At 44.9% G+C, this 12,500-nt stretch overlaps 1 protein-coding gene and 2 long non-coding RNA genes across 4 annotated transcripts in view; 2 read left to right on the forward strand and 1 right to left on the reverse strand.

The window, feature by feature from the left end:
• Positions 1 to 890: 890 nt before the first annotated feature.
• Positions 891 to 3,264, forward strand: LOC311119082. The gene is made up of 4 exons (XR_014611904.1): positions 891 to 1,085; positions 1,742 to 1,936; positions 2,247 to 2,333; positions 3,056 to 3,264. It is a non-coding gene; the product is annotated as an uncharacterized lncRNA (long non-coding RNA).
• Positions 3,265 to 3,276: 12 nt separating this feature from the next.
• Positions 3,277 to 4,466, forward strand: LOC311119083. Of its 2 annotated transcripts, XR_014611905.1 has the most exons (5): positions 3,277 to 3,309; positions 3,390 to 3,515; positions 3,745 to 3,885; positions 4,051 to 4,159; positions 4,265 to 4,466. It is a non-coding gene; the product is annotated as an uncharacterized lncRNA (long non-coding RNA). The 2 variants fall into 2 exon arrangements; XR_014611906.1 differs by lacking the exon at positions 3,277 to 3,309 and having other exon boundaries at positions 3,316 to 3,515.
• Positions 4,467 to 6,749: 2,283 nt separating this feature from the next.
• LOC311119080 (ryanodine receptor 2-like) overlaps positions 6,750 to 12,500 on the reverse strand; it is a gene marked incomplete at its 3' end in the record, with an annotated part of 130,919 nt that continues 125,168 nt past the window's right edge. Inside the window, exons 45-46 of the mRNA XM_084193829.1 lie at positions 10,329 to 10,418; positions 6,750 to 6,953 (exon numbers count right to left, since the gene is read on the reverse strand). Of these exons, the coding sequence (XP_084049955.1) occupies positions 6,750 to 6,953; positions 10,329 to 10,418 (294 nt within the window). The remainder of the gene's footprint in view (positions 6,954 to 10,328; positions 10,419 to 12,500) is intronic.

A 12,500-nucleotide genomic window follows, 5' to 3' on the forward strand; every position in this document is an offset into this window, starting at 1 on the left:
ACTATTTAATGATTCGGGACACACGTGTAGGTTAAATTAGATCGACTCGAACATGTATTTGCATGCGGTATTATGATGCTTCGTGCGTGACACGTTTATTGTTAATGGGGGGGGGGAAGCATAAACCTAGCTAGTTCGCTAATCGGCTAAATGGTGTTAGCTGGCTTGAGCATCCCAAGATAGAAGTAGAGGCTGTTTTAGCTGACTGGTGACCATTGAGCTGTTACGTTTTTCTGTGTTGCAGCGGAGGTAGCAAGGCTCTTTGCGCCATATAACATTGGAGCCAGAAGGAATATGACGAGACGACCAGCACAAGTCCAAGTTAGCCGAAGAAGCTACACACACACTGTCTGTTGTTTGGCTGACCACAATGCGGATAAAACTCCAAGCGTACTGTTTAAAGCTGAACTTCTTACTTCAGGACTTGGAGAGCAAAAAGTAACATTTTCAGGTCAGTGCCAAACTAGGCATTTACCAAAAGTAAAAAAAAGTTTGTACTGTCTGTGGCTTGTTGAAATTATTTGCATTTCTTTTTATAGTGACTCAAACTTAATTGGTGTTCATAGTGTCAATAATAGTTATCACAGGCTTATTTGCTTAATTTAAGGTGAGGTGAGTTATGATTTTGTTTTGTTTTTTTCTCCAGGGAATGACCACGATCCCATGGTTATAACAAATAAACTGATGGAAGTGTTTCCGAAGCTCCAACAAGGGGGAGGCTTTGAATTTCTAAAACTTGTAGGATCTACTCGCAGTCGAAATCTTGCGTTGCTTCAGTGTCCCAGCACTGGATACACCCTTGCCTATCTGAAAGATCCATCGACGATGATTGGACAGGCTACAATCTACATACGTCCACTTCAACAGGATCTACCCTTAGATTGTGTACATACATTTACAGAGACTTAGTTTAATACATAATCAAAACAAAGATTACTGGTGACTTTTAATCATTAATTAAAAGCCATTTGTTGTTGTTGTTAGGAGAGCTCACGTCCTGCCTCTGGTCCAGTCATCCCCTGCATCACTTGTCAGAAGGAAGTTCCCTTTTCAGAGATGAAGCTGCACAGATTGAGCTGCAATGGGTATGTACTTCTTAAAGCAATGCAAGGGTAGCATAATTTATTTTCTTTGGGAATATGTCTCTCTTATTGTTGTGCACACAAATAAGCGAGTATGACCATCATTTCAATTGTGTTAACTTCAAGGACACCCATGCAGGAATCAGAAAGAGAACAAGAGGGAGGCCAAAGTGAAGAAAATGATAGTGAGACAGCCCTAGTCAGTGACAGTGTTCCAGTGAGGCCTGAAACATCAGCTGAGAGTGCAGTAGTACCGGCAGTGATTGTCAACGAGGAGTTGGATCGCAAAGAAACAGACAGTGGTTTGTGTCATCACAATAGTGTTGCTATAAGATTGTGTGTAACTGAAAAGTTAATAGAAAGATAACACCTGTAGGATATAATTAGATAAGATAATACAGTTACAGACAATTAATAACATGCAACTGGGTTTTTCTATTTTTCTAATATTTAGTTGTAGTTGTTTAGTAGTGCTGTTTTTATGTCAACTCAGCGTTGTGACAGGTTCTGAAGATGTTGGGTCTCACGTTTTGTCAGTGAAATGAACAGAATTTTCCTCCTGTTCTGTAGAGTGAGAGGATATCTGTATATGCAGGTAACATGCCAACTCACAATATGTCTCTCTGTAATAGATAACTTTATTGTTGTTGTTTGTTTAGAATGGAAGCTTATTAAAGAACCCACTCAAGCTGCCAAAGTTTTCAAAGAGAATCTGCTAAGGGAACATGCAACTGGGAAACCACTTAGAATGAAGATGGATGTAAGGGACTCTGAAGAGGACAGGGAACGGGAGCTTCTCTTATTCTATAAACAGCAGCAAGAATGGGCATGTCCACTTCATTGTACTCTGGTTGGTAAGTAATATAACATTTATAATATAAATACATCAGTACAGTTTATACCACTCAAGTAGCTTATATGTAATTGTTAAATGGGAGAATGGAATGCACAAAATTATATAATTGATAAAAATGTTATATGTATGTATGTGAATATTGTGCACAATATACTCTTGTTATCTGGAATAATCAATATTAAGGATGCTATTCTAGAATTACAGCCAATAGAAGTTTTTCTCCCTTTCTTGTTAAATGTTACCAAATCCAGTTACCTGTATTAGGCCGCCACTTTTTTTCCAGTGTTATTATCAGTATTTTATTTCAGGTGATGTTGCTATCGGAGAGGGAGTGATGCGGTACTTTATGACAACAATCATATCCAAACTCCAGTTTGGATTCAGTCTAGATCTTGGTAAGTATCTTACTAATTTTTTGAAGGTTAATCCATCTATAAATTGCAGAAATGTCTGTCTGTAGCGCATGTCTCTCAGTTAGTCTGATGGATTTCAAACTTGACAGGTGTCTTGCTCTGGTCACGAGTAAGTGCAGTGCCAAGTTTGACGACGTTTGGATAAACGCAAAAGATAGCGTTACATATATAGGTAAAAGAAGCACACATTGGCTTTTGCCGCTCTTGCTGCTTGCCATTCTCACACTGCATGCAACGCTGACTGAGCACCTGTTTGTGTCGTGACTCACTCTACACCGCCTCTCTCTATGCGCGCGCACACACACACACGCGTACACGTACGTTCTGGTGGTTGATGAACGCGGATATGTGCTGTTTAGCGGAGGGCCGGTGGGCAATGTTTTGTGTCAGGTAAGTCTGTAGTAGGGTATACAGGGGAATTGAATTTGAAGTGGTTTGGGGTCCTTCTGTAAGTCATTTTGGAGTAGGCTACAATTTGGTTTAAGTGAATTCTACAAGCAGCAATACCACAGGCCAAGTAATCGCCACTAGTATGATGTAATCTATCTATCTATCTATCTATCTATCTATCTATCTATCTATCTATCTATCTATCTATCTATCTATCTATCTATCTATCTATCTATCTATCATACATTTTTATTTAATGTATTTAAGAGGTTAATTGTTGTGACTTTATTCCCTGCTCTCTTGGTACTTTACAGGAGGAATGGGCCAAACACTGCTATTTGAGGGTGAACCTGACCATCTTGTTCCAGCAGCATCAGAGGCACTTATTGAAAGCAACCTCTTCCGGGTTGCAGGAAGGATGTTGGGCCACACCTTTCTGCATGATGGTCCCCATGTCACAGGACTAAGTCCTGCTGTAATTCATGTACTGTTCAATGGGGACCCTGAAATGGCTACCGTTGTTACAGAAGACTTCCCTGATCTGCACATCAGGAGCATCATAGAACTGGTATGTAACCTAAAAGAAACTTTGCCATGTAAAAAATATTGCTTGGGCAGATATAATAACTTGTATGGTCTTAATTCTAGCTTGAACATGAAGATCTTACACCGGAACAGAAGGACACAGTTTCAGATCTTTCCATGTCTTGGGATCTTCCGGCAGTCACCAAAACAAATCGGAGATGGCTACATAACAAACTTCTACTCCATGCAGTGAGTTCCTGCTGGTTAAGTGACAGAATTCATCGCTGTACTTGTTGAAATTATAGAATGTGTTGTGAACCCTGGCTTGTTATGTTAACACGAGAGTTTAAGTACTAGAGTTTTAATGGATTTTTATAAAGCACTTTATTGTGTTTATTAACATTTTTCCTACTGTGCCAACTTTTGTCAAATTTGGGTTAAGGATTTGGGCTGTAATATGGGTCGGTCTGTCTCTTAGGTCGTTGGGAGGACCATGCGCCAAATTAAACAGTTGAGAAAGGGACTGAAAGATGTGATGGTATGGCCCCTGCTGACATCTAGGCCGGATGTTGTACCACTTCTTTTCCCCAAAATGGCTGAAATGCAGTTCACACCCCAGGTAAGTCAGTAATTTAGTTATATTTGTGACTTAACTTGATGAATTTACGTGTATTTTCAATGACTGAGATGGATATTTTTCAATTTTCTAAGATTTTGATCTGCATAGTCCTTCACCAAAATAAGTTCTCCCTTTTTTTAAATTACAATTTTTGTTTTCTTTAAGATGCTCCTAGAAAAAATCACATGGCCAGTTGAGGACAGTGATGATGAAGACTTTGACTTAGACACCACCTGCCGCATCACTGGCTTTCTAAGGATGTTCATTGAAACAGGTATAAACCTTATTTTCTCTCTTTACAAATGCTTCTATGTCTCATGGATAGATATGATCAATTACAGTTGAACTAAATGTCTTTAATCCATTTTATGACTTTTAGCTTCATCAGGTACCCTGGCCCAGCTGCTGACATTCTGGGTTGGCTGGGAGATGCTTCCTCCTGAACTGAGAGTGGAGATTTCTGGGGGAACCCTTCCTACGTCCTCCACATGCTTTGAAACCCTAAAGCTGCCAGCTCATTTCAAACTCTACATGGACTTTGAGAAAGCACTTGTCGCTGCCATAAAAAGTACTGGATTTGGGCTTGTTTAAGTTTTTTCAGACGTCAATTAGGGCTGGGCAATATTTTAATATTATATCTATCGTGATATAAGACTAGATATCGTCTTAAGGTGCTTTTCCATTACCAGTACCTACTTGACTCGCCTCGACTCGCTGTGCGTCCGTTTCCCATTGCAGATTTTAGGACGAGGCGAGTAGGTACCATGTAATGGAAAAGCACCATTAGATTTTGAAGAAGTGTAATATCGTTACATGGTAAGTTTAGTCTTTTCCTGGTTTCAAAGGCTGCATTACAGTAAAGTGATGTCATTTTCTGAACTTACCAGACTGTTCTAGCTGTTCTATTATTTGCCTTTTACCACTTAGTCATTATATCCACAATATGATAGTTATTTATCCGAAATCTAAATGTGGAAGATATTTTGTGAATGCACCAATTGTCAACCTTACAATATCGTTGCAATATCGACATCAAGGTGTTAGGTCAAAAATGTGATATTTGATTTTCTCCATATTGCCCAGCCCTAATGTCAATGCATACACAGTTCAGATGAATTGACACAAGTTCAGTGTCTTTGAAAACATTAACACACTGTGCAGTAGTTGACTTTTTTTTCTTCCATTTACTAAAATCAAACTGTTCTGCACCTTCAGTGCTAACAGTACAGCATTCATGTTAGTCATTCTGTGGACCATAATGAGACAGGAAGCTTCAAAGAAACAGCTTTTTTTCCTTTCTTTTAAAAGGAAAGTTAACTTTCAGTTTTTCCTTGCTTGTTCTAACACAACAAATAAAAACATGGGTTGGACATCAGTCTAAGATTCTTGATAACACTTCCACAGTCTCTACATATAGTCTAAGTGCATCAGTAACAGAAACTCCTGGAGCTGGCAAAATTGCAACCTCTTCATCTGAGAGCTCACGGGCCAGCTGAACCTCGGGGACTGACACAGTGCCTCGATGAAGGCAGTGAGGTCCGTTCCAATCGATCCCATATTCTTCAGGAACCTGAATGGATGACAAGCATAATCAGTCTTGTACTTAAAACTAGTTTGACATGTCCTTACACAAGATTGTTATTTTTGGTCACCAAGGCAGTGAGAAATGAAATGTTACTTATTCAGTTTTTTAAAATAATACAGCTTTGCATAGTATGCACTGTAGAAACTACAGCTCACAGGTTGATGTCTTTCCATAAGCGGGCTTCCTTCACCTTTCAAAGGGGCAGAGCTCCAAATTAAAAATACATTTAAATAATGCCCATATTATTATCTACTCACTTGGAACATGCACACCTCTTGCATTCAGGTGACCACGCATTAGCTTGTAGCCGGTGTTTGGATGACTTCTGTGAATTTCACTTACAATACGGTCTAACTCCTCATCATTCACAGCTGAATAGAGATCTGTCTTTCTGTACAAACAAGAAAAACACAACATCAAGTAATGTTACCTTTAACGTCATATTCTTTCCGAGTGTATGAGAGCAGCAATTCATAAACAGAAAACTCATGAATTTAGTGTAAATACCTTAAACTGTATTGTTGCATGCGCCTCCTGATGGTCCTCTTTGACACACCGAACATCGCTGCAAATTTGAACTGCGGGAACTCCACAAAGAAGTTAATGCTCCAGAACTGCACTCGGTATGTCAAACGCCAAACGCCCCGGTCCCTGTGTGTGTTGGGCCTGAAGTGCCCTGGTACCAGAGAAGCGGTGGACAACTTCTAGATTTGCAATCACTCTGTGGTCGATATCTTCGTCGGAAAGTGCGGAAATGACTCCAACAACTTCAATAAGTTCCTCTGCTTTACTAGCTACATGCTCTGGGTCAGCAGGTCCTGCTTCTACATCCTCTGCTAAGTTTAAAATGTCTCTAACCAACTCCCTGGAAAGTTCACGGAGATCCTCCATTGTTTCTATCCAGGTTGGCCTACTCTACTTCAGACCAAAGCAATGGATCAGACTAGATTCGCGTTAGCCCCGCCCACTGACTTTGATGGGTCAGTTTGACAGTTTTAAGTAATTCATGAATCACTGCAATGCAGGATCATGAAATGTAAATGTAAATAGTGAAATAATTATATATGTATTTTACATAAAATGAATCGGTATTTGAATTAATTAATGATACATTTAATTACACATTTATGTATTTAATTCTAATTTTAATTAATTAATGACACATTTAAGTAATTATTTAATGGTGTATTTATTTATTTAATTGTGGCACTTTTAGTCCTCCATACGTAAAGGCAATAATAGGACAAGTATAATACAATGCATTAGAAAGATACAGCGCCTAGAAGTCTGTCGTATAACAGTCAGTAGTGTATGGTGTTACTGTAAGGCTGTGAGTGTCTCCTACCTGGCTGATCTGAGAGATCCTGCGTGCTCTGTTGTGTAGGCCGGCTGGGTCTCCCTCCCTGGTTCTCTCTATGTTCCAGCACCACACCACCATCGTCTTCAGGGACTCTTTAATAGGCCAGCGGTACACCTCTTTATCCTAGAGGGACACAGAGAAGAGACTCAGAGAGAGACTGGAGGGTAGAAAGGCTGTTAGTTAGCAAACACACTGTGATGACCTCAGAGTAATGTGTCTGACCTGACCTGGTTGCTGATGAACTGTGTCTGACCTGGTTGTTGATGAACTGTGTCTGACCTGGTTGTTGATGAACTGTGTCTGACCTGGTTGTTGATGAACTGTGTCTGACCTGGTTGTTGATGAACTGTGTCTGACCTGACCTGGTTGTTGATGAACTGTGTCTGACCTGACCTGGTTGTTGATGAACTGTGTCTGACCTGGTTGTTGATGAACTGTGTCTGACCTGGTTGTTGATGAACTGTGTCTGACCTGGTTGCTGATGAACTGTGTCTGACCTGGTTGCTGATGAACTGTGTCTGACCTGGTTGTTGATGAACTGTGTCTGACCTGGTTGTTGATGAACTGTGTCTGACCTGGTTGCTGATGAACTGTGTCTGACCTGGTTGTTGATGAACTGTGTCTGACCTGGTTGTTGATGAACTGTGTCTGACCTGGTTGCTGATGAACTGTGTCTGACCTGGTTGTTGATGAACTGTGTCTGACCTGGTTGTTGATGAACTGTGTCTGACCTGGTTGTTGATGAACTGTGTCTGACCTGGTTGTTGATGAACTGTGTCTGACCTGACCTGGTTGTTGATGAACTGTGTCTGACCTGGTTGTTGATGAACTGTGTCTGACCTGACCTGGTTGTTGATGAACTGTGTCTGACCTGGTTGTTGATGAACTGTGTCTGACCTGACCTGGTTGTTGATGAACTGTGTCTGACCTGACCTGGTTGTTGATGAACTGTGTCTGACCTGGTTGTTGATGAACTGTGTCTGACCTGACCTGGTTGTTGATGAACTGTGTCTGACCTGGTTGTTGATGAACTGTGTCTGACCTGACCTGGTTGTTGATGAACTGTGTCTGACCTGACCTGGTTGTTGATGAACTGTGTCTGACCTGGTTGTTGATGAACTGTGTCTGACCTGGTTGTTGATGAACTGTGTCTGACCTGACCTGGTTGTTGATGAACTGTGTCTGACCTGGTTGTTGATGAACTGTGTCTGACCTGGTTGCTGATGAACTGTGTCTGACCTGGTTGTTGATGAACTGTGTCTGACCTGGTTGTTGATGAACTGTGTCTGACCTGACCTGGTTGTTGATGAACTGTGTCTGACCTGGTTGTTGATGAACTGTGTCTGACCTGGTTGTTGATGAACTGTGTCTGACCTGGTTGCTGATGAACTGTGTCTGACCTGGTTGTTGATGAACTGTGTCTGACCTGGTTGTTGATGAACTGTGTCTGACCTGGTTGCTGATGAACTGTGTCTGACCTGACCTGGTTGTTGATGAACTGTGTCTGACCTGGTTGTTGATGAACTGTGTCTGACCTGGTTGTTGATGAACTGTGTCTGACCTGGTTGCTGATGAACTGTGTCTGACCTGGTTGCTGATGAACTGTGTCTGACCTGGTTGCTGATGAACTGTGTCTGACCTGGTTGCTGATGAACTGTGTCTGACCTGGTTGTTGATGAACTGTGTCTGACCTGGTTGTTGATGAACTGTGTCTGACCTGGTTGTTGATGAACTGTGTCTGACCTGGTTGCTGATGAACTGTGTCTGACCTGGTTGCTGATGAACTGTGTCTGACCTGGTTGTTGATGAACTGTGTCTGACCTGGTTGCTGATGAACTGTGTCTGACCTGGTTGTTGATGAACTGTGTCTGACCTGGTTGCTGATGAACTGTGTCTGACCTGGTTGTTGATGAACTGTGTCTGACCTGGTTGCTGATGAACTGTGTCTGACCTGACCTGGTTGTTGATGAACTGTGTCTGACCTGGTTGCTGATGAACTGTGTCTGACCTGGTTGTTGATGAACTGTGTCTGACCTGACCTGGTTGTTGATGAACTGTGTCTGACCTGGTTGCTGATGAACTGTGTCTGACCTGGTTGCTGATGAACTGTGTCTGACCTGGTTGTTGATGAACTGTGTCTGACCTGGTTGTTGATGAACTGTGTCTGACCTGGTTGTTGATGAACTGTGTCTGACCTGGTTGTTGATGAACTGTGTCTGACCTGGTTGTTGATGAACTGTGTCTGACCTGGTTGTTGATGAACTGTGTCTGACCTGGTTGTTGATGAACTGTGTCTGACCTGACCTGGTTGTTGATGAACTGTGTCTGACCTGGTTGTTGATGAACTGTGTCTGACCTGACCTGGTTGTTGATGAACTGTGTCTGACCTGACCTGGTTGTTGATGAACTGTGTCTGACCTGGTTGTTGATGAACTGTGTCTGACCTGGTTGCTGATGAACTGTGTCTGACCTGGTTGCTGATGAACTGTGTCTGACCTGGTTGCTGATGAACTGTGTCTGACCTGGTTGTTGATGAACTGTGTCTGACCTGGTTGTTGATGAACTGTGTCTGACCTGGTTGTTGATGAACTGTGTCTGACCTGGTTGTTGATGAACTGTGTCTGACCTGGTTGTTGATGAACTGTGTCTGACCTGGTTGCTGATGAACTGTGTCTGACCTGGTTGTTGATGAACTGTGTCTGACCTGGTTGTTGATGAACTGTGTCTGACCTGGTTGTTGATGAACTGTGTCTGACCTGGTTGCTGATGAACTGTGTCTGACCTGGTTGTTGATGAACTGTGTCTGACCTGACCTGGTTGTTGATGAACTGTGTCTGACCTGGTTGTTGATGAACTGTGTCTGACCTGGTTGCTGATTAACTGTGTCTGACCTGACCTGGTTGTTGATGAACTGTGTCTGACCTGGTTGTTGATGAACTGTGTCTGACCTGGTTGTTGATGAACTGTGTCTGACCTGGTTGTTGATGAACTGTGTCTGACCTGGTTGTTGATGAACTGTGTCTGACCTGACCTGGTTGTTGATGAACTGTGTCTGACCTGACCTGGTTGTTGATGAACTGTGTCTGACCTGGTTGTTGATGAACTGTGTCTGACCTGGTTGTTGATGAACTGTGTCTGACCTGGTTGTTGATGAACTGTGTCTGACCTGACCTGGTTGTTGATGAACTGTGTCTGACCTGGTTGCTGATGAACTGTGTCTGACCTGGTTGTTGATGAACTGTGTCTGACCTGGTTGCTGATGAACTGTGTCTGACCTGGTTGCTGATGAACTGTGTCTGACCTGGTTGTTGATGAACTGTGTCTGACCTGGTTGCTGATGAACTGTGTCTGACCTGGTTGCTGATGAACTGTGGCTGACCTGGTTGTTGATGATCTGTGTCTGACCTGACCTGGTTGTTGATGAACTGTGTCTGACCTGACCTGGTTACTGACTAACCGAATGATACAACACAGCCTAGTGGTCCAGTATGGTCTTACCTTGTCTGACAGGCCTTTATAGGGCTTGAGGAGAGGATGGGTTTTAGAAGCCTTACAGATCTGGCCCCCGTGGGCCCAGCCGTTGGCAAACTGAGACAGAGGAGAGAGAGGAGGGAGAGACAGAGGAGGGAGAGGAGAGAGAGGAGGGAGAGACAGAGGAGGGAGAGGAGGGAGAGACAGAGGAGAGAGAGGAGGGAGAGACAGAGGAGAGAGAGGAGAGAGAGAGAGAGGAGAGAGAGGAGGGAGAGACAGAGGAGAGAGAGGAGGGAGAGGCAGAGGAGAGAGAGGAGGGAGAGACAGAGGAGAGAGAGGAGGGAGAGACAGAGGAGAGAGAGGAGGGAGAGACAGAGGAGAGAGAGGAGGGAGAGACAGAGGAGAGAGAGACAGAGGAGAGACAGAGGAGGGAGAGGAGGGAGAGACAGAGGAGGGAGAGGAGGGAGAGACAGAGGAGAGAGAGAGAGAGGAGAGAGAGGAGGGAGAGACAGAGGAGAGAGAGGAGGGAGAGACAGAGGAGAGAGAGGAGGGAGAGACAGAGGAGAGAGAGAGAGGGAGAGACAGAGGAGAGAGAGAGAGGAGAGAGAGAGAGGAGAGAGAGGAGGGAGAGAGAGAGGAGGGAGAGGAGGGAGAGACAGAGGAGAGAGAGAGAGGAGGGAGAGAGAGAGGAGAGAGAGGAGGGAGAGAGAGAGGAGAGAGAGACAGAGGAGAGAGAGACAGAGGAGAGAGAGACAGAGGAGAGAGAGGAGGGAGAGACAGAGGAGAGAGAGGAGGGAGAGACAGAGGAGAGAGAGGAGGGAGAGACAGAGGAGAGAGAGAGAGGGAGAGGAGCGAGAGGAGGGAGAGACAGAGGAGAGAGAGGAGGGAGAGACAGAGGAGAGAGAGGAGGGAGAGACAGAGGAGAGAGAGGAGGGGGAGAGAGAGAGAGGAGAGAGAGAGAGGAGAGAGAGGAGGGAGAGAGAGAGGAGAGAGAGGAGGGAGAGACAGAGGAGAGAGAGGAGGGAGAGACAGAGGAGAGAGAGGAGGGAGAGACAGAGGAGAGAGAGGAGAGAGAGAGAGAGAGAGGAGAGAGAGGAGGGAGAGACAGAGGAGGGAGAGACAGAGGAGAGAGAGGAGAGAGAGAGAGAGGAGAGAGAGGAGGGAGAGACAGAGGAGAGAGAGGAGGGAGAGACAGAGGAGAGAGAGGAGGGAGAGACAGAGGAGAGAGAGAGAGGAGGGAGAGAGAGAGGAGAGAGAGGAGGGAGAGAGAGGAGGGAGAGACAGAGGAGAGAGAGGAGGGAGAGACAGAGGAGAGAGAGGAGGGAGAGACAGAGGAGAGAGAGGAGGGAGAGACAGAGGAGAGAGAGGAGGGAGAGACAGAGGAGAGAGAGGAGGGAGAGACAGAGGAGAGAGAGGAGGGAGAGACAGAGGAGAGAGAGGAGGGAGAGACAGAGGAGAGAGAGGAGGGAGAGACAGAGGAGAGAGAGAGAGGAGGGAGAGAGAGAGGAGAGAGAGGAGGGAGAGAGAGAGGAGAGAGAGGAGGGAGAGACAGAGGAGAGAGAGGAGGGAGAGACAGAGGAGAGAGAGAGAGGAGGGAGAGAGAGAGGAGAGAGAGGAGGGAGAGAGAGAGGAGAGAGAGGAGGGAGAGACAGAGGAGAGAGAGGAGGGAGAGACAGAGGAGAGAGAGGAGGGAGAGACAGAGGAGAGAGAGGAGGGAGAGACAGAGGAGAGAGAGGAGGGAGAGACAGAGGAGAGAGAGGAGGGAGAGAGAGAGGAGAGAGAGGAGGGAGAGAGAGGAGGGAGAGAGAGGAGAGAGAGACAGAGGAGAGAGAGGAGGGAGAGACAGAGGAGAGAGAGGAGGGAGAGACAGAGGAGAGAGAGGAGGGAGAGACAGAGGAGAGAGAAGAGGGAGAGACAGAGGAGAGAGAGAGAGAGGAGAGAGAGGAGGGGGAGAGAGAGAGAGGAGGGAGAGACAGGGGAGAGAGAGGAGGGGGAGAGAGAGAGAGGAGAGAGAGAGAGAGGAGAGAGAGGAGGGGGAGAGAGAGAGAGGAGAGAGAGAGAGAGAGAGAGACAGAGGAGAGAGAGGAGGGAGAGACAGAGGAGAGAGAGGAGAGAGAGACAGAGGAGAGAGAGGAGGGAGAGACAGAGGAGAGAGAGGAGGGAGAGACAGAGGAGAGAGAGGAGGGAGATACAGAGGAG

This window comes from Coregonus lavaretus (assembly GCF_964263955.1).
Source record: "Coregonus lavaretus genome assembly, contig: HAP1_SCAFFOLD_698, whole genome shotgun sequence".
Taxonomy (NCBI): Eukaryota; Metazoa; Chordata; class Actinopteri; order Salmoniformes; family Salmonidae; genus Coregonus; species Coregonus lavaretus.